The 18,175-nt window shown below is 60.4% G+C and overlaps 1 protein-coding gene across 1 annotated transcript; it reads left to right on the top strand.

Annotated features, from left to right (window-relative positions):
• Positions 1–1,698: 1,698 nt before the first annotated feature.
• Slc17a9 (solute carrier family 17 member 9) lies at positions 1,699–16,985 on the top strand. The gene is made up of 13 exons (XM_026407823.2): positions 1,699–1,779; positions 8,367–8,564; positions 8,908–9,047; positions 9,884–9,983; positions 11,201–11,331; positions 11,698–11,794; positions 11,942–12,038; positions 12,672–12,759; positions 13,494–13,528; positions 14,487–14,602; positions 15,397–15,452; positions 15,571–15,600; positions 16,105–16,985. Exons 1-13 carry the CDS (start codon positions 1,721–1,723, stop codon positions 16,266–16,268), a joined length of 1,311 nt encoding a protein of 436 aa, XP_026263608.1. The 5' UTR covers positions 1,699–1,720; the 3' UTR covers positions 16,269–16,985.
• Positions 16,986–18,175: the final 1,190 nt, after the last annotated feature.

The raw sequence follows: 18,175 nt of genomic DNA on the forward strand, positions 1-18,175 counted from the left end.
GGTGTGAGAAACTCAAAGAATTAGCAGGAAGCTAGAGTGTGTCCGCCCTGGCCACCACCAACACCTGAGGTGTGGCCCTCCACCTGCACCATGCCTCTGCCTTAATGGGACAGGGCCCTAGGGCCTGGATGAGGCAGCAGCCTTGTTCTCCCTGTCACCACGCTGCCATGACCTGTACACATGCAGCCAGGGTGGTCTCTGAACCTCTGGGGACTTCCTGACTTCTTTCTGGCCTCTTTCCCCTGCCTCAGCCCCAGCCCTGTGGGCAGCCACCCCGTGTCCTGGCCTTGGTCCTGAGCTGTGTGCCCACCACCGTGGCTCACTCACTGCGCAGGTGTCTCCTCACCCAACCTATTTGAAGTAACATCCCTTCTTTCCTTTTGTCCGCTCACCCCAGAGCATCAGCTCTAAGAAGAAATGATAAATATCCAGTACATTGTGATTCCGGGACTTAAAATTATCATCAAAGAACTTCATGCAATGGATGAAAGTCAGTAGGAAGAGAACAGAGTGTTGATACCATAGTGTAGGAAAAATCCTCAAACCCCGTGCAGTGGACTAGGGATACTGAGGGAATCCTCTGCCAACATTTCTATCCTGCTGAGCACTGATATAGAGGAGTAGCCTTGCTTTTAGGTCCTGGGTTTTTGTTGTTGTTGTTTTGTTTTTTTCCTTTAATTCTGGAGATTGAACTGTGGGCCTCACACATGCTAAACATGTAATCTACTGAGCTACACCCCCAGCCCCAGATCCCATATTGTTTAGACCTCTACTGCTAGTGTGTATGGAGCTGGGCAGTGCACACCAGGAGGCGGACGCTGGGGGCCCTGCAGGGGCTGGGCTGTTGAAAGTGCAGGTATCTCAAGGCTGCAGGGAAATCCCGCTCTTTGCCTGTGAGTGAGCCTTTTGGAGGTTTCAGCGCGGAGCTGGTGTTTAGAGAGACCCCTGGATGTCCGCCACCTTTTTCGGCCGGGTGTGCCTTGTGCTGAATTGTCAGTGTAGTGCCGGCACCTCAGCAGCAGGCTTGAGTAAGCCTCGACCCATGCCTAGCCTCTGGCACCAGCCCAAAGCCTGACCCACACTGGTGCTCGATACTAGCTGTGCCATGGGCTCAGAGGTGCGTGACCACCTTCCTCCTTCAGCACTCTGTGGACACCTGAATCACCCAGCTCTTACCAGCCTAGCTTGGGGGAGTTCCACAGCTGGGGCCTGCCCCAATAAATTCATTTTAAAAACTGGTTACCCAGCGCAGCTTTGCTGTCTTCCCACTTGGCTAAGGATTTTTCCCCAAGCTTGATTGAATCAGTACACATCCCTGTGGGAACTTACTTCATCCCCAGTTTGTAGACAGGAACAGGGGCCCCCACTGCTCCAGAGCCTGCCCAGGGTCGCTGCAGGGCTGGCACATCCGGGGCCAGGATCCCCCCCAGGATTGGTCTCCTCCACAGCCCGGAAGTCCCAGTGCCAATCCTGGGGGCTGCATGGTGGCCCAGCCCTTCCTGTGGGACCTTAGGGAGGTCCCAGCCAACCTCCCAGGTCTTCGTTGGTGGGGCGGGGACCCAAGCCCCAGGGCTACTGACAAACACCTCCTGGGAGGGCCAGACGGAAGTGCAGCGCGGCTGGGACTGACACGTGGACTTGGGCGGCGCTGCCTGGGAGGGAGGTGGAGGGCAGGGCACTGGGACACTGCTGTGCCCATGTTGTCCTAGCGCCCAGCCTGATGCAGCCACCCCCAGACGAGACCCGCAGAGATGCAGCTGAAAACGCCCAGTGGTCCAGGTGGGGCAGGGGCAGCTGCGGGGGAGGGGGTTGCCCAACACTTGGGGAGGGAGCGGAGATACTGCCACAGGACGTCCACTCAGGAGTGGGGAGTGCTGGAGTAGGGAGACTGTCCACCAGCCCTCTCCTGCCCCATTTCATTCCCCCAGCTCTAGCCCCTAGGACAGAGGACACAAGCATCCACCCATCAGGGGCTGCCCCTTCCCTCCAGTCCCAGAACATGCCAAGTGGCCCCTGAACCCTCCCAGCTGGTTATCCTGGGGGTGTTCCAGACGGGCAGTGTCCTCAGGACTGGATGGGTTGGGACTGCCTCCTGTGGAGGACCCCAGCTGAGGCTAATCCCTAGAATGCCTGTGCTAACTGGGTGCCAGGCTGGGGCAAGCACCCACTGGCCTCTGTACTGCAGAAGGAGCACTGTTCATCCTGTTTCCACTGTCCCTGGGCATATAGCACCCACAGAAACCAGGAGGGAGATGGTGGCAGCTGGCCTTGAGCCAGCTGGCAAGAGAGTCTAAGTGGGAACCCCAAGAGGAACCCCCCCTGCTCTGGTTCTGTGGGCTGAGGCCCCTTGTCAAGGCACCGGACCTGGGGCTCAGCATCAGGCCTGGTGTATTCAAGAGCTGACCTGCCACCCAGCACCTCCAGTGTCCTTGGAATTTCTGGGAGGCAAGGCTGGGGGCCCAGGAGAGGACACAGCGCCACAGGGTTTGGCCGGAGGAGATGAGGAGGCAGATGAGCTCAGTCCTGTGCAGAGCCCACCCAGTTCCTAGCTTCCAGCCCCCAGGCAGGCTTGTCCACTGTGCTGCCATGAAGCCTGAGGACTAGTGCCACACTGGACACAGTGAGGGTCAAAAGAAGCCCCCAGACTGGGGCTTTGTGAGAACATAGCTAGCCGGGATGTGGAGACCCCCGCTGGTCAAAGCCAAGTCACAGACCTGCAAGCACCAACTAGAAGGGAAGGGCTGTACTTGGGTGTGCCAGCATTAGGGCTGCGGCCTGCCCCCCCCCCCCCCCCCCTCATGGCCTTCCTCTCCACCCTGTGTACCAGGCGTCTCTGCCCAGTGCACTTGGCTCCTGAGGTGTGACCAGAGCCTGCAGAATGTGCTGCAAATGTCACTGCAGGGTGTGACTCGGTGGCCCTGCCTGGCATTTGCATTGACTGCTTCCCTCCGTGCCTACCATGTTACTTGCTCCTTAGGCCTTTCTTGACTAGATGGTCGCAGAGAATTTGGAGTGGAGGGACTTCTGGGTCAGGGCCATCCACAACCCATGCGTGGGTTTTAATTATGGCAGTAGATGCTCCCTGGGTGCACGTGTCCCCTCCAAGAGCCCTCTGCCTGGCTGGGGAGTCAGGCCTCTTCAGCAGATCACGGGGCCAGGAGGGGTGGTGCTGGGGTGCTTGCGGGCCCTTGGCCCCTGGTATCCACACGTCAAGGGCCACTCTCCCACCCATGTGCTCAGCCACATATGCCTCTGTATAGGCCGTCTGCGGAAGCAGGGCTTTAGAGACTCACAGGAAGCACCTGCCACTCTGGGAGTCTCCACAGAGGCACAGGCCCCAAGTGGTCCGGGTAGTTGGACCTTTTCAGGCAAGTTCTGCCCCAAGCTCCTGTTCCTAACCAGCCCCCAGGCAGGATGGCCGATTCTGAGCGCAGGGTCCTGAATGGCCCTCAAGTCACTGCTGGCCTTGGGGTTACTACCTCTGGTCAAATCCTTGTGTCCCCAGCACTCTGGGAGTCCCTTCATCAGCCTGGCCCACACTTCGAGCTCAGGAATGAACAGGCGGGTTCCGGAGAGGAAGCAGACCCCACAGTGCCCGCTGGCCTGCCTATGGGCCCTCCCTCTGGTGCCTCCAGCTGGATATACACTGGAAGCTGACGGGTTTTGTTGGACCTCTTGCGGCCCAGCACTGAGTTCTCGGTATGGTACTGGCCTTCTGGAGGGGGTAGGTCCCAGCTGGTCCCCGCTGTTTCTAAGTGCTCTTCCCCAGAGAGCATCAGGGCCAGACTGCTGCAGTTGCACCCAGGGAGGGATAAGTGTTGTGCTGGGTGGGCCCTTCCAATGCAGGTGGTGCCTTGGTTGCTGTGACCTCGTAGAGGATACAGCTCCTTTTTAAAGCCACCTTTGGACTCTGGCTTGTGGTGGTAAATCATGAGTGCTGCTCCCACACCCCTGTGGCTGCGTCCTGCATCCACTCAGTTAGAAATAAACCCCACTTGAATGTGTGCACATAGCTCACCTGGGATGGCTCTGAAGGCCAGGGCAGACTGGCCAGCAGCAGCTTGGACTGTGTCCCCCTGTGTTCTAGTACCCAGTAGTAATGTTTACTCAGGACAATGTCCCCAGAAGGGATGGAGGCCAGGGGACTGGGGTGGACCACTAGGAGCCCTGTCAGGGCAAGGCTTTGTCCTCGAGGAGTCTTAGGAGCCCGAGCTGGGCACCTCAGCCCCTCCCAGGGGTCCCATGGTACAAATCCAGACTGGAAGGGGAGGCTCAGAAACCCAATTCCTGGTGAGTGACAACCACTCGTCCACACAGCCCAGAGTGGGAGGGACAGAGCCTTGCTTGGACTAATGGGTTTGCAATTTTCCTAGCAGACCAAGCTCAGACCGACGGAACTCACCTGGGTCCTTGCTGGCCAGAGACCCTCTTCCCACCTAATCAACCCACCTAGCACCTGCCTTGTCCTCTGATTCTATAAAGGAGACTATCATTTGATGATACAAACCCCTGGGAGGGGCAATGAGCTCTGGGTCCACTGCCTTCATGGGACAGCTAGGTTTGGCCCCTAAGTGGACACCCACTGAAGGTGCAGGGACCCTCCCTGCTTGCCATCCTCTCCCAAGGTCCAGGGTCCGTGTCAAAGGATTCTGATCTTCTCAAACCAGTTGGAGGGGCCATATTTCTGCCTGAGGGACTCAGAGGCCCTGATCCCAGCAGGCGCCATGTCGAGTATCATCAGACCTGGGGCCCCAGGGGCCGCTTGTCACCTTGGGGGGAGCGTGGTGAAGCCTCCTGCTCTTCTAGGAAGGGGTGGCCTCAGCCTGCACTGTCTTTCCCATAGCGGCCCTGTAGATGGCCCCTGGGGAGGCTGGAAAGGTGGGGATGCTGCCCACAGGTCCTCTGCAATCTCCTCCAGTAGACGCTCGACATCTCATCCAAGGGCTGCTGCCGGTCCCCCAGGGCTCGGACACCTGCCTCTCGGGAGGATGGAGCATGACTCTCCAGCTCCCCACCTCATTCGCCATCTGAACCATCTGGTCATCTGCTCATCTCTATTCTGTTGACAGCTCTTCTCAGAGGCCTGTGCTGCCCTTTCCCAATGGATAGCCTGGGGCACTGACTTTGAGTCCTAGCATTTCCTTGGTGACTGTGCTATCATTTGATGATACAAACCCCATGGGCTTCCATCCAGCATCCTGGCCTTCATCCTTCCCCTCCCTCTGCTGGCCCTGAGGGGCTCTGGTCTCCATCCAGGCTTCCGGCACTTATGCTGGAACTCCAGCTGGGTCCCCACTGCCCCCCATCCTGCAGCAGCTGCTCTGAGTCCTGTCCAACCTCCTACATGCCCCACTCTTAGAGGAAGTGCTTCCTTCTGCTTCCTAGGTGGCCCCAAGGACTCCCCGTTCGCCTCTCCAAGTGCCCCTGCTTATCACAGGTCCCACTGCACGAACCGTACTCAAATTCCTTTATGAGAAAGCCGAGTGTGTGTGTCAGGATCATTCTTAAGATGGTGCACAGAGTTCTCAGCTCCCTGCCACCACTGTCCCCTTCCAATACCTCCAGTCCCTCCTCTTCTCGAAGGAGACGTTCACACAGAAGCGTCACCACCAGCCCACTCCACGCTCCTCTGGCTTCCTCAGCTTCTCCTTAGTGTCCCCACCTAGGGAACTGCCATTCAGTCCTCCTGCCTTTCAGTCCTCACGTCTCCGAGGCTGCTCTTGGCTGTGGCTGCTCCTTCCGACATCGTGACTGTCTCTAGGAGGACTGCGGTGCTCTTGGACTGTTGCTGCTGGTGTTTGGGGTGAATGTCTCACTGCTGGCTGAGGGTGTGGGGCCTCAGGAAGAGATGATGGGCTTCTTGTCGAGGCCTGTTGCTACTGAACCAGGACCAGTTTCCCCCAGGGCAGGAAACCCGTCACTGAACCGGTGGCAGAATTTACTCACCAGGCCAGGAGAGGGACAGCAAGTCTCAAGCTCACCTACCCGAGGGGAGGGTTTGGGGCTGTCTGTGGGCTGAGGCTTGGGGAAAGGTGATGGGAGGGTCGGTGTGCAAGGTGATCCAGCCCATCAGCTGCTGACCCTCCTGACCTGCTGTCTGTCAGAGGGGTTCTCTCCACCTCTAAGACTGCTGATGTCAACCAAAGCAAGGGACAGTGGGCAAAGCAGGTTGAGTGGGGTTTATTTGGGTCCCTGGTTTCACTGTCAGGGTTCCTGCTGTCAGCAGGACTCACCAGGGTGGATGTTAACCTGTCCAACATTGCTTGCCCCCCCACTCGTCCCCGCCAGTCATCTGAGCCCCGCCTCACCACTCCCTTCATACCCCTCAGGCTCACCCCAAGCAGGTCACAACGCTAGGCCTGCAGCCCCTGAGATGTGACCCTGGGCATCCAAGAATGTCCTCCAGCTTTCCTCTGGGCGGGCTGCCTGGCCCCAGGACTGGACACACAACCCGCCTCCCTTCTGCCCTGGAGACTCCACCAATGTCCCCGAGGCTCTTCGTGCTCACCCCACTGTGATGGTCATTGCCACAATCCAGCCTGACCCTTCCTGAGCCCCTGCCTGGCATCTGACTCAAGGAGGCCCAGCGCTAGCTACTGCATCTGTTTCACAGCCCAGTGAAAAGTGGGGGCCCCTCGCAGTCCCCACATCCAGGCCACGCCAGGCCGGCGGACACTCCTGACTCTCAGTCTGTGCACTCGCTCTCTTCCCAGCAGAGCCCATTTGTCTGCTCACCCCACAGGATGTGTCAGAATGGTGGGGTCACCCTGCAAAATGTCAGGTGGAGACAGATACTCAGGAGGCCCCTCCCCGACTCTGCACTGCCCATTGGACCTTCCTCCTCTTGAACTCTGGTGGGTCTGGATCTAGACCCCCATCGCCATCCTGGACTCCCTCCCGGTCAGATCGACCCCAGCCGGGGTTTCTGTTTGGTTGGTTGGTTTTTTGGTTTCTACTGGTCACTTCAGCAACCAGGAGCTGGGTCTGCCTTCACTCTCAGGTGTGTGGGGCTGGCCCCGAGTGGCTTTTGGCGGTGTGGAGGGAGGAAAGGTGGACAGAAGGAAGGGAAGCCTGGACAGGAGGTGGGCAGAGACACGGCCTCCTGGCCCCTGAGCAGCGGAACCTCCAGGGAGGATGTTTCTGGAGTCTGGCCCACAGATCCCCCAAGCACTGGGCAAGGGTAGCTGCTTACTGGCTCCTGAACAGTTTTTACTTCGTCACCTGCAGAGCTGGGACCTAGAGAGCGAGGACAGGGACTGCAGGTCGTGCTGGCTGCAGGCTGTAGGCAGGGCTGGTGTTCTAGAGGCCTGTGGCTCTGAGGGCCCCTGGCCTAGAGGTGGCAGCAGGGGGTGGGGGGGACAGGGGGGGGACTACCACTGAGGGCTCAGGTGCTAGTCATAGGAGGAAAGTCTTCCCAGAAGGGGAGCAGCTGTCCCTGTCTTCTTCCCCAGCTCCTCCTCCTTGAAGCCCGGTGCCCCGGGTCCGTGAGGGCTGCCATCCTACCCACCTGGTCTGTCTGCAGGCTGGCTGCGGCCCTGTAGTGTAGCCTCCTGCCTAGGCCCCTCCTTCCCTTCCTGCTGCCCCTGCCACCTGCCCGTTCATTATCAGAACCTGGTGCACAGAGGGTACAGCTGGTCACCTCCTGCTACATACATGGTTGAATGATTGTCACTTCTTGCAGTCTTCAGTTGCTTCATGGCACACAGTGGCCAAGCCTGCCTGGGAGCCGGGAGCCGGGAACTGGGTGGGCTCTGCACAGGACTGAGCTCATCTGCCTCCTCACCCCCTCCGGTTCCTGCTCCTGCCAAACCCTGTGGCACTGTGTCCTCTCCTGGGCCCCCAGCCTTGCTTGCTCCAATGTCCTCTGCTGGGCAGGCCTGGAAGCTTCCTTGGGAAACCACTGGGGGCTCCTTGCTGCTGGCTGGGATCCTCCTATCACACCTCTGGGTCCCCGTGCCCAGCAGAGTGGCCCGCAGCAGGTGGTTAGTTGTCAGGTCTGCCTGGCCTGGCTGCCTTCCTGGGACCCTGTGGTCCCAAGGAGACCTGGGTACTGTGTGCATCCCTTCCTCTGTGTGGGTCCAGCTGCAGTCCTGGTGGTCAGCAGCACTGGCCCAGTATTTATCTGGCCTGCTCCTACTGCAGGGCATTGGGCATTCCCACTCTGCCATCATGCCCGGAACTGGCCTCTGCAGGGAGTGAGGGAAGGTGTGTGAGGACAGCTCCGTACTTGCCCACTGCCTCCAGAGATGTACCAGCCCCAGTGCTTCCCCTGCTTGTGGCCACGCCCCCCAAACTCAGGGGGTCTCTGAGCTCAAAGCTGCCTGTGGGACCTCTCCAGAGCCAGACCCTCTGCTCCTGCCCTGCAGGCCTGAATGCCAGGTGTGGACGGGGACACTGCTCTTGGGCACCTGCCTACTCTACTGCGCCCGCGTCACCATGCCTGTCTGCACCGTTGCCATGAGCCAGGACTTTGGCTGGAATAAGAAGGAGGCCGGCATTGTGCTTAGCAGTTTCTTCTGGGGCTACTGCCTGACGCAGGTCGTGGGTGGCCACCTCGGGGACCGGTAACTGTCTTCCCTACTCCTCGTCACTCAGGCTGAAGGGGGCTGCTCCATGTGGGCTTCTCAAGGGGAGGTGGGCTAGCAGATCTTCTGTGTACATGGGGAGGAAGGGCTCCTGGGCTAGGGCCTGGCAAAGAGGGCAGAGGCCCTGTCCAGCATTCCAAGGAGCAGCTCTGGGGCTGGGGGTGGCTGTAGGGCTGCTCTCAGCTCTGGGTGCCTCCTGCTGGCAGGTTCATGGCAGCATGCTCATGGCAGTGCCCACTCCAGAGGACTCCTCTGCACAGAGGTGGTGTGCTCAGCCTGCCTGCATGGCCACCCCGTCCTCCCCTCTTTGTGTCCACTCCAGCATCGGAGGTGAGAAGGTCATCCTGCTGTCTGCTTCCACCTGGGGCTCCATCACCATGGCCACCCCGCTGCTCGCCCACCTTGGCAGTGCCCACCTGGTCTCCATGGTCTTCTCCCGTGTCCTCATAGGCCTGCTCCAAGGTAGGGGTGCCTCTGGACACTTCCCTCCTGCTGCTGGCCTTCACCTCTGTCGCCAGGAGTGCCCATGGGTGCCTGCCTTCTGTCCTCTGCTGAAAGTCCTTTTGGCGGCCTCACATTGTCTGTGTGTATTGTCCATGGCGGAGGGGAAAGGCTAGCAGCTCCTGACCCTGAGGCTCCCGGCCTCCGGGCCTCAAGCTCCGGAGAGGCCCCGCCCTGGGCCAGTGCCTGACAGAGGAATGGGACCTGGCTCCTGAGCAATTGCATTTGGTGCTATGTTGAAAAGTTGGGAGGGGGGCTGGGGATGTGGCTCAAGTGGCAGCGCCCTCGCCTGGCATGCGTGCGGCCCGGGTTCGATCCTCAGCACCACATACCAACAAAGATGTTGTGTCCGCCGAGAACTAAAAAAAAATAAATAAATATTTATAAAAAAAAAAAGAAAAAGAAAAGTTGGGAGGGACCCAGGTGACGACTCCTGGGTGCCACCCTCATGGACCATGATGACGCAGAGTGCAGACTCTGCGCCTCCAGGCCAGGCCTAGGACCCTCTAGAAGCAGGGGTATGGGTTATGAGGTGGCTTCCAAACTTCGCGTGCTGAGGGCGGGTGTGAGCAGCTGGTCTGAGGTGGAGGGTGTGTGTGTCAGCCTGGGCTGCTGTCCTGGGACCATGCCTTGGAAGCAGAGGCTTGTCCTGCAGATAGCCTCTCCCACACTGAGTCCTTTCCTCAGCCTGTTGGCTCCTTGGTTGGGACAAGTCAGGGGGGACAATGCACATCTTCTGGCCTGGCTCACTGGCCCTCACCAGAGGCCCTGCTGACCACGTCCTCTGCTTATTCCAGGTGTGTACTTCCCTGCCCTGACCAGCCTGCTGTCACAGAGAGTTCGAGAGAGCGAGAGAGCCTTCACCTACAGCACTGTGGGGGCCGGCTCCCAGTTTGGGTAGGGCCTAGCTCCAACAGGGGCTCGGCCATGGGTGGCGGGCTGGGGGGCCTTGAAGGCTGTGCTGCCTGGAGGTGGCTCTGTGGCACTGGCTGCAGCTCCCCAGGCCTGTGTGGGCATCTCTGTGGCTCACAGTGATGTGGGCTATGGCTCTGGCCGTGGGCTGGGCCTGTGGCTTTGGGCTGGGCAGGTCCCTGTCCTGGGTGCCGTGGACCAGGGGTGTCCTGCCCTTTGTTGCCAGTCCCCAGGTGAGTCTGTGGGCGTGGGCGCAGCCCCTGAGACCCGGGCCCTCAGATGTTCCTGCCTCGCCCACCCTCAGGCATCTCCAGAGCCTTGTCCTGGAGAAGGGCTACTCGAAGAGGGTGGACAGAGGCTTGTGGGTGTGGGGCTCAGGCCCTCAGCCGCTGAATTCGGGGACAGGAATCAGAGAGCAGGGGTCCTGTGGAGGGACAGAGAACCCAGTGAGGTCTAAGTGTCAGATAAGCCCCTGGCTGGCCTGCACTTGGAAGTCACCTGGAGGGGCTTTGGTGGCTTCTGGAGCAGTGGAGGGTGGAGCAGAGGGCTCTGTGTGAAACCGCGGGGGCAGGGGAGTGCTGTGGTCCCCAGGTGAGGTGCTGCCCCCTCTGCAGGCACAGATGGGGAGGTGGTGGGCTCAGGGAGGAGGCAGCTGGGCCTCAGCTTGCAAGAAACCCCACATGCAGCAGGAACCGTCCCTGATGCTGCCTCGGTGGGGAGTACTTCAGGGCAAGAGGGGTGGACAAGGGAGGCCTGGGCTTGCCTGGGACCACAGGACCCTCAGGAGGAGGAGGCGGGTCTGTCATTAGAGCTCCTCCCAACACCGTGTGCTCTGCTGGGCGATGAAGAAGGAGCAGGGCACAGGCTTCGCTCCAGCTGCCCCGAGCCCGCTCTCCTCCCACAGCCCTTTTTAGTGTAGGCCAGTTGGAAGGCCTAGAAGCAAGAAATTAAAACAGCTCAGGTCCCAGTGGTCTCTGTGCCCTGTCCCCATGGCTGGTTCCCAACGTCCCTTGCCCTGTGGCATAGTCTCTTCCAACACTCGGCACCCTTAGCAGAGCACTCTGGGGCCGGGCTCCAAGCACCTGTTCTCCAGGTGACAAAGCCCACTCTTCCAGGGGCTCAGGTGGCATCGGGAATGTTCTCTGGTGTCTGTCTGTGGAGCCCAGCCGAGGTCATGGCCGTGCTCCTCCCTGTCCCCCCAGGACGCTGGTGACTGGGGTCGTGGGATCCCTGCTCCTGGACTGGTGCGGCTGGCAGAGCGTCTTCTACTTCTCCGGTGGCCTCACCTTGCTTTGGGTGTGTTACGTGTACAGGTACCTGCTGAACGAGAAAGGTACCGTGGCCACCTGGGCGGGTGCCAGGGCCTCCTCCGCTCACAGCTGCTGGGGGGGGGACATGCAGACTCCTGGAGCCCGAGAAAGAATGAGTTCTCAGCCCCCTAGGGCCACCAGTTCGGTCCCCAAGCTCTATTTAGGGTAGGGCAGAGGAGGAGCCCTGCAGGCAAAGGCAGGGGGCTGGAGCAGGGCGGCTTCAGCTGGCCCCAGGGCTCTGGCTGCACACTGAGCTGCTGAGGACGAGCCTCCTGGGGGAGGGTGACAGGTCTGTTGGCCTCTGGGACCACACCGTCGCTGCCTCTAGGGATGGATGTGGGTTGGCCCAGTCCTGGGGGCCACTGCTGTGCCACCACTTCTTCCCTCAGACCTCATCCTGGCCCTGGGGGTCCTGGCACAAGGCCTGCCCGTGGCCAGGCCCTCCAAAGTGCCCTGGAGACAGCTCTTCAGGAAGCCTTCTGTCTGGTGAGCTGGGGCTGGCGTGGCCAGGCAGAGTGTGGGCCAGGCTGTGCCTGGAAGGGCGCCCAGGGGCAGGGGTGTGGGTCTCACAGGCCCTGCCTGGGTGGGAAGGGGCTGGGGCAGGCTGGAGCCCTGAGCCTGTGTCCCACCCAGGGCGGCGGTCTGCTCCCAGCTCTCCTCAGCCTGCTCCTTCTTCATCCTCCTCTCCTGGCTGCCCACCTTCTTCAAGGAGACCTTCCCCCATTCCAAGGTGGGTCACCCTGCCAGTGCTCACACAGCTGCGGCCCTGCCCCTGCACAGCGGGTGGGCCCCTCGGCATCCTGTGGCTTGAGGCAGAGGCTGACTTTGGCCGTAGGAGGGGCAGGTGCTGGCTCCAAGACCCTGAGGGCTGGTCCCTGTGGCAGTGGCAGCTTTCCAAGCCCATGACCTTGATCTGCTGCTTAGCAGACCCCACCCTCAGGGCAAGGCCATCTGTTGGTCTGTTGATGCCATTCTGGAGGGAAACCTGAGCAGGGCGGGATGGGGACCTGACCCCCTGTATCTGCTGGCTTCTCCACTGAGGCTGTTGACCACCCCCCTGTTCTGGTGACCATGATGCCCTGGGCTGCCCATTCCAAGGGTAGGGGCTGGGTAATGAGCAACCTGGGGACCTGGCTGCGTGGTGAGCCACTGTGGGCCTGGCACTCCTGGGGTGCCATGGGACTGGTGGGCATGCTGGTAGAAGCTGCCCTCCTTCAGGCCCCTCTGCTCTGGGGCCCAGGCTGTGGGGTGGGCAGAGCTCTCCTGGGCAGCAGCGGCCTGGGGCAGCCATCCTGCCTGCCCCTCCTCCTTTCAACGTCTGGCTGCCACTTGGCCACCGCTCAGGCCAAGCTCCTCCCTGCAGGGCTGGGTCTTCAACGTGGTGCCCTGGTTGGTGGCGATTCCTGCCAGTCTGTTCAGTGGGTTTCTCTCTGACCACCTCATCAGTCAGGGTGAGTCCTGGGGAGGGACAGGCCTTCAGGAGACACACCCTCAGGGGCCTCAGCAGGGTGAGAGGCTCCCCTCTGGGGGTGCAGCTGCAGTGCTAGGGAGAGGCCAGGCCCGCTGAGGACCACCTGTGATAGAGAGGGACCCTGGCCTCCAGAGCCAGCCAGGGAATGGGTGCAGCTGGGGGCTGGAGGAGCCTGGGGCAGCTGGTTTCCCCAGAATCCCCATGAAGGCTGCAGCTGGGGAGAAGCGGGAGGCCGGAGAGGGCCTTTGTGCACAGCACCTGTGGGCTCTGCCCCGGGCCTGACAGTCCTGACCCTGGGGGGGAGGTGCCGTTGGGGTCAGAGGCCACAAGTTTTCCTCTTGCAACTTCCAGAGCTGGGGGTGGGGGCTCTGGGGCCAGCTGGAGTCCACCACACACTGGCCACACATGAAGCCCAGCAGCACGCTCGTAGGTGCCCATGCTCGTGCATGCTCACTCTCAGAACGTCAGTGTTTTCCCTCAGTACAAGGTGGTGCACACTGTGTGGGTGACTGAGGGGACAGGGAGAGTTTCGGGGACACCTTCACAGCTGCCCACGTGGCCCTCCTGGGCCTTGTGGGATCCTCTGGTGTGCACGTACCGTGCTGGCAATGACCAGCCTGCAGCCCCAAGGGCCACCCTGGCTGCCATCCCCCTCTCCACTGTCCTCTGGGTTGCCCAAGGCTAATGGGGCCGCCTGCCTGTCTCCTCGCTCAGGTTACGGGACCATCACGGTGCGCAAGTCGATGCAGGTAAGAAGACCTTTCTAATGTTCTCCCTGGACATCACTGCTTAGTTCTTCTGGGACCTGAGGGTTATGACCCCCAATTGCCCGAATTCTGGGACCATAAAAACGTCCAGGTCATGGGCTGGGCCAGCTGCAACTGCTGCAGGGAAGGCATTTAGGGCCTTTGTGGCCACAAGAGTGTGGACAGAGGTGACAGGACCCAGAATCAGCTGGTTTAGATGGAGGGCACTCTGGGGTCAGTGTTGGGGACTGACCTGAGACTCTTCTCTGGTCTCTGAATGGGGCTCTCTGTGCCTGTGGGGTCTGGGCACCTAGGTGAGGCTTGTGGCCTCTAGTCCACCAGTAGGCCAGCTGACCCGTGGAGGGCCCCTTCCAGATGTTCTCTGGGTGGAGAGCCCAACCCTGCAGGGTTTTTTTGGGGTCAGGCAGGCCAGGTTCAGGGCACTTGGGTGGCTGTGTGACCAGTTTTTGACCCTAAAGCCTGGGTCCTTTGTCCCTCCTGGGATTGTGGGACCAACAGCACCAAGACAGAGCCAGGGGGGAGTGGTCAAGACTTTATTCTTGGCCAAGGTAGAGTGGGAATAAGCCCTCAGGTCCATGTCGCACCTGGATTGAAGAGATGAGGGGCAGGGGCTCAGGAGGGCGGGTCCCATGTTTCCATCATCTGAAGGAGAGGAGGTCTGGGTCCTCTGGCAGCTCTGAGACCTGGCCAGTCTCAGCCCCCTGTCGAGGGCCTCCTGGCCTTCAGGCTTCCTGCTTCAAAGGCCAGCAGGATTACAGGGTGGGAATTCAGCCGGGTGCCTGGGCAGTGCAGGAGCCTGGCTGGTGGCACAGGACGGCCGCGGGTGGGCTGTGCTGCCCCGATGCCCTCACCCACACCACCTGCAGGAGCAGGGCTGGTGGCACAGGACGGCCACGGGTGGGCTGTGCTGCCCCGATGCCCTCACCCACACCACCTGCAGGTGATGGGCCTCGGCCTGTCCAGCGTTTTCGCACTGTGTCTGGGTCACACCTCGAGCTTCCTGAAGGCTGTGGTCTTTGCGTCTGCCTCCATTGGCCTCCAGACCTTCAACCACAGGTAAGGGAATGGCCATCTCTCCGAGCTGGCGACCTATGTCCCCAAATCTGACTTTTCCAATAACTTAAAAAACGGCAAAGAAAGCACGCCAACTCACAGAAGTACCTTTTCACAATCCAGGGATGGCTTGGTGACCTTAGGGGTCTGTGGAAAGAGAGAGAGCCACTGGAATTCCTTATTCTTATATAGGGGACCCACAAGGGGAGGTTCCGTGGAACATTGTATCCCAAAGAGGGCAAAGGGGTAGGATTCCAAAGGAACAGGTGGGTGTAATTCAACCCCACCGGGTGACGCCCACCCCTGGAGCCACACCTTCCTTATCCGAGCTGGAGTAAAGCCCAATGTATTGTGGGGTGCAATAACTGTTCAGCACCCCTTTACTCAGGACTTAAAGGTGTGCACATAGCTTCTGTCCAGAGTGGCTCCTGACATAAGGGACTGCTGCCCGTGCACCAGTGGCTAGTGCTGTTGGGGGCAGCCCAAGCCTTGTGTCCTGGCTCATGAGTGGTCTCGTGGACTAGCAGATCTGTGTATCCAGACAGTGGGGACCAAGGCCCTGAGGGAGGGAGAGGGCCAGCAGCAACGGCCTGGGTGCCCTGGACATACTCTCAGTCTGCTGGGGTGGCATCTAAACATGGCTGCCTCTGACCTCACCCACCATCAGTGTCCTTCAGATGAGTGGACAGCAGATGGGGTGCCTCTGTGCAGCCTGTCTCAGGTGGCTCGCAGGTTGAGTGTGAGGCCAGTGCCCCATGGGGAGGCCGCTCACCCACCTGCCCTCCTGCTTCCCACAGTGGCATCTCCGTTAACATCCAGGACCTGGCCCCATCCTGTGCTGGATTTCTGTTTGGTGAGGACTTTGCTGAGTCCAGCTTCGCTCCACCTGTCTCCTGGCCAGAGAGCCACTCCCAGGCAGGCGGGCAGCCATGTGGCTATTCTCTGATGTCTTTTCTCTGGCCTGTTCCCAGGTGTGGCCAACACTGCAGGAGCCTTGGCAGGTGAGGGGTGGGCATCTACACCCAGAGGTCCTCCTGCCCTCTGGACTAGAGCCCACTAGGAAGCAAGCCCAGCAGCCGGCTGGCTTCCTGCTCCCACATCACGGGAGGGCAGGAGCCTCAAACTGGCCCGAGCAAAGCACAGGGCTGCTTTGGAAGTGTCCATTTAGCTCTGCTGATGGTGGGCAGCTCACAGGCCCCTGCCCTGCCCACCTGCCCCCAGGTAGGCATCCAGCCTGGCAGGTCAGGGCCCTTGATACCTCCTGGTCCCTCTCCAGGCAGCGCTTCCTGCCACTTGTCCTTTGCTCTGTGTCCCCTTGGAGGGACGGGGGCAGGGGGCCCATCGGGGTGATTGTTGGTGGTCTGTGGGGTTCCTACCCCCCAAGACCTTGGATTCTTAGCCTGGAAGGCTGTGCCCCCAGATCCCCCGGGAGCCGGGGTGGCTGTGTGCCAGGCCCTGCCCACTCTGCCTGGCGCTCCGCCTGACTGTGCCTCTCTGGGGTCTAGGTGTGGTGGGCGTGTGCCTGGGCGGCTATCTGATCGAGGCCACAGGCTCCTGGACTTGTGTGTTCAACCTGGTAGCAGTCATCAGCAACTTGGGGCTGGGCACCTTCCTGGTGTTTGGACAGGCCCAGAGGGTGGACTTGAGCCCTGCCCATGAGGACCTCTAGCTCCCCAACTCCACAGTCCCACCTGGATGCTGGCAGTTTTCGGGGACAAGTGGACCTCATCCTCAGTGCTAGGAGCCGAGGAGGAAGACCACAGCAGGGCACCCAGGAGGAAGCAGAGAAGCTGGGGAGGGGCTCAGGCACCCCACGGGCCTGGCCAGAACTGGGCTCACCTCTCTGAGCCTGTTTCCCTGCCTGCCTGTGGGCATGACCCTGCCCTCCTCACAGGGTTAGTGTGATCACTGCCTGTGGCTGGCTTGTCTGGGGGACACGGCTCTTCTGGCTGGCGCCCTGATGCTGGGCCACAGGCGCTCCACCTCCGTCCGCCTAGCCTCATTCTCTGACAGCCACTCTCAGGTGGAGCTGTGGACTGTGACATATTCAGGAGGACCTGCTCCGTGCCAGAGCACCCTCCTGCCCCCTCCCCTCCAGGCAGGACAATCAGCAGTGTCTACAGAGCACCCCATGTTCCAGGGAGCCCCTCTCCATGTTTCTGCTTCTCCCAGCAGCCCGCTGTCACCCCAGAGGGCTGGATGGGCAGCGTGCTAGAGAGGCCTGGCCCACCTCTGAGAGCCCCAGGGCCCCAGTTCCCTGATCCTGTGGATTTCGGTAGGACGGATGTCTCCTGTGTAGGCACCTGTGTGCCCCTCAGGCCCTGCGGGGATACCTCCTTGTCTTTCTACCTCCCTGTCAGCAGGAGGAGCTGGAGTTCTCATGAATCAGGAGTGGATTCTGTAAGAAAAGAAGCCACAGAAATGTGCAAAACCACACCAAGCCTTATTTAAAGGACTGTTAAACGATCTAAAAAGAGGGTTTCTGCTTGATTTAACACCTCTCTTTTGACTAATGAGCACGTGATAAGATGTTGTATGACCCATTCACGAGGAGACCAGTGAGGAGTCTGGCCCAGCTCCGGGCAGAGTCCCCAGACGGAGGCTGCCCGGTCAGGAGCACTGGAATCCATGTGAGCACCAGAGCCCGGCCCTGCTTCAGCTGGTTCTCCTCTGCAGAACTGGGGACCTGCCGGGGTGGTATACACAGCTTTCTAGAGCCAGGTGGCCTGGAATCAGAGGTGTGCTAGGAAAGGACACAGAGACACCTTCCCGTGGTCTCCCAGTCTGATCAAGAGAATCTCTAGGGAGATTCTTGATGTGAAACAGGGCGGCCTTCTTGAAGTGGGCCAATGACTTGCAAGGTGGCGTGGGGTGGGCTCTGCTGGAGGTTCCTGTGAACCTCAGGCGGGGCTTCTGGAAGTCTCCGTGGCATGGGTCCTGAGGCTGGGAGCCAAGCCAAGAAACCCCTCACCTGCGGACTTCAGAGCAGAGCCTCCACTGACCAGTCCCTCGCTCCCCCTCTCCTGGGGCCACATGGCCGCTCGTCAGCCACCCGCCTCAACCTCAGCCACAGTTCTGTGGTGTCAAGCACATTCCCGTTGCTGTGTGACCATCACGCCACCCATCCACAGAACCCTGTCATCTCACAAAACAAGCTCGGTCCCTGCTAAACATTACTCCCAGGCTGCGGGCCCTGGCCCCGGTCCACTCCTGCCCATTCCACTCCTGTCGGGCTGGTGGCGACTCCTGCCAGTCTGTCCAGTGGGTCTCTCTGACCACCTCATCAGGGTGAGTCCAGGGGAGGGGCAGGCTTGCTTCATGCTGCAGCAGGCCAGAATCTGGAGGCGCCACTTTGTCCCTCCCCCCCCCCCCACTGATGGACCCGGGGCTGCTCCTGCCTCTGGGCTGGGTGGATGCTGGGCAGTGAGTGTGGTGAGAAGTAGTGCCCCACTTTGTGTCCACAGCTGACTGTGGAATCGGTGGGAGGGAGGTGTCCTTCTCATGGGGCTCTGAGTCCCCCGGGTCTCAGTGCCTTGAGCTGCTGAAGCATAGGCAGGCTGCCCTGTGTGGGTGGGC

Source organism: Urocitellus parryii, chromosome 6 (assembly GCF_045843805.1).
Source record: "Urocitellus parryii isolate mUroPar1 chromosome 6, mUroPar1.hap1, whole genome shotgun sequence".
Lineage (NCBI taxonomy): Eukaryota > Metazoa > Chordata > Mammalia > Rodentia > Sciuridae > Urocitellus > Urocitellus parryii.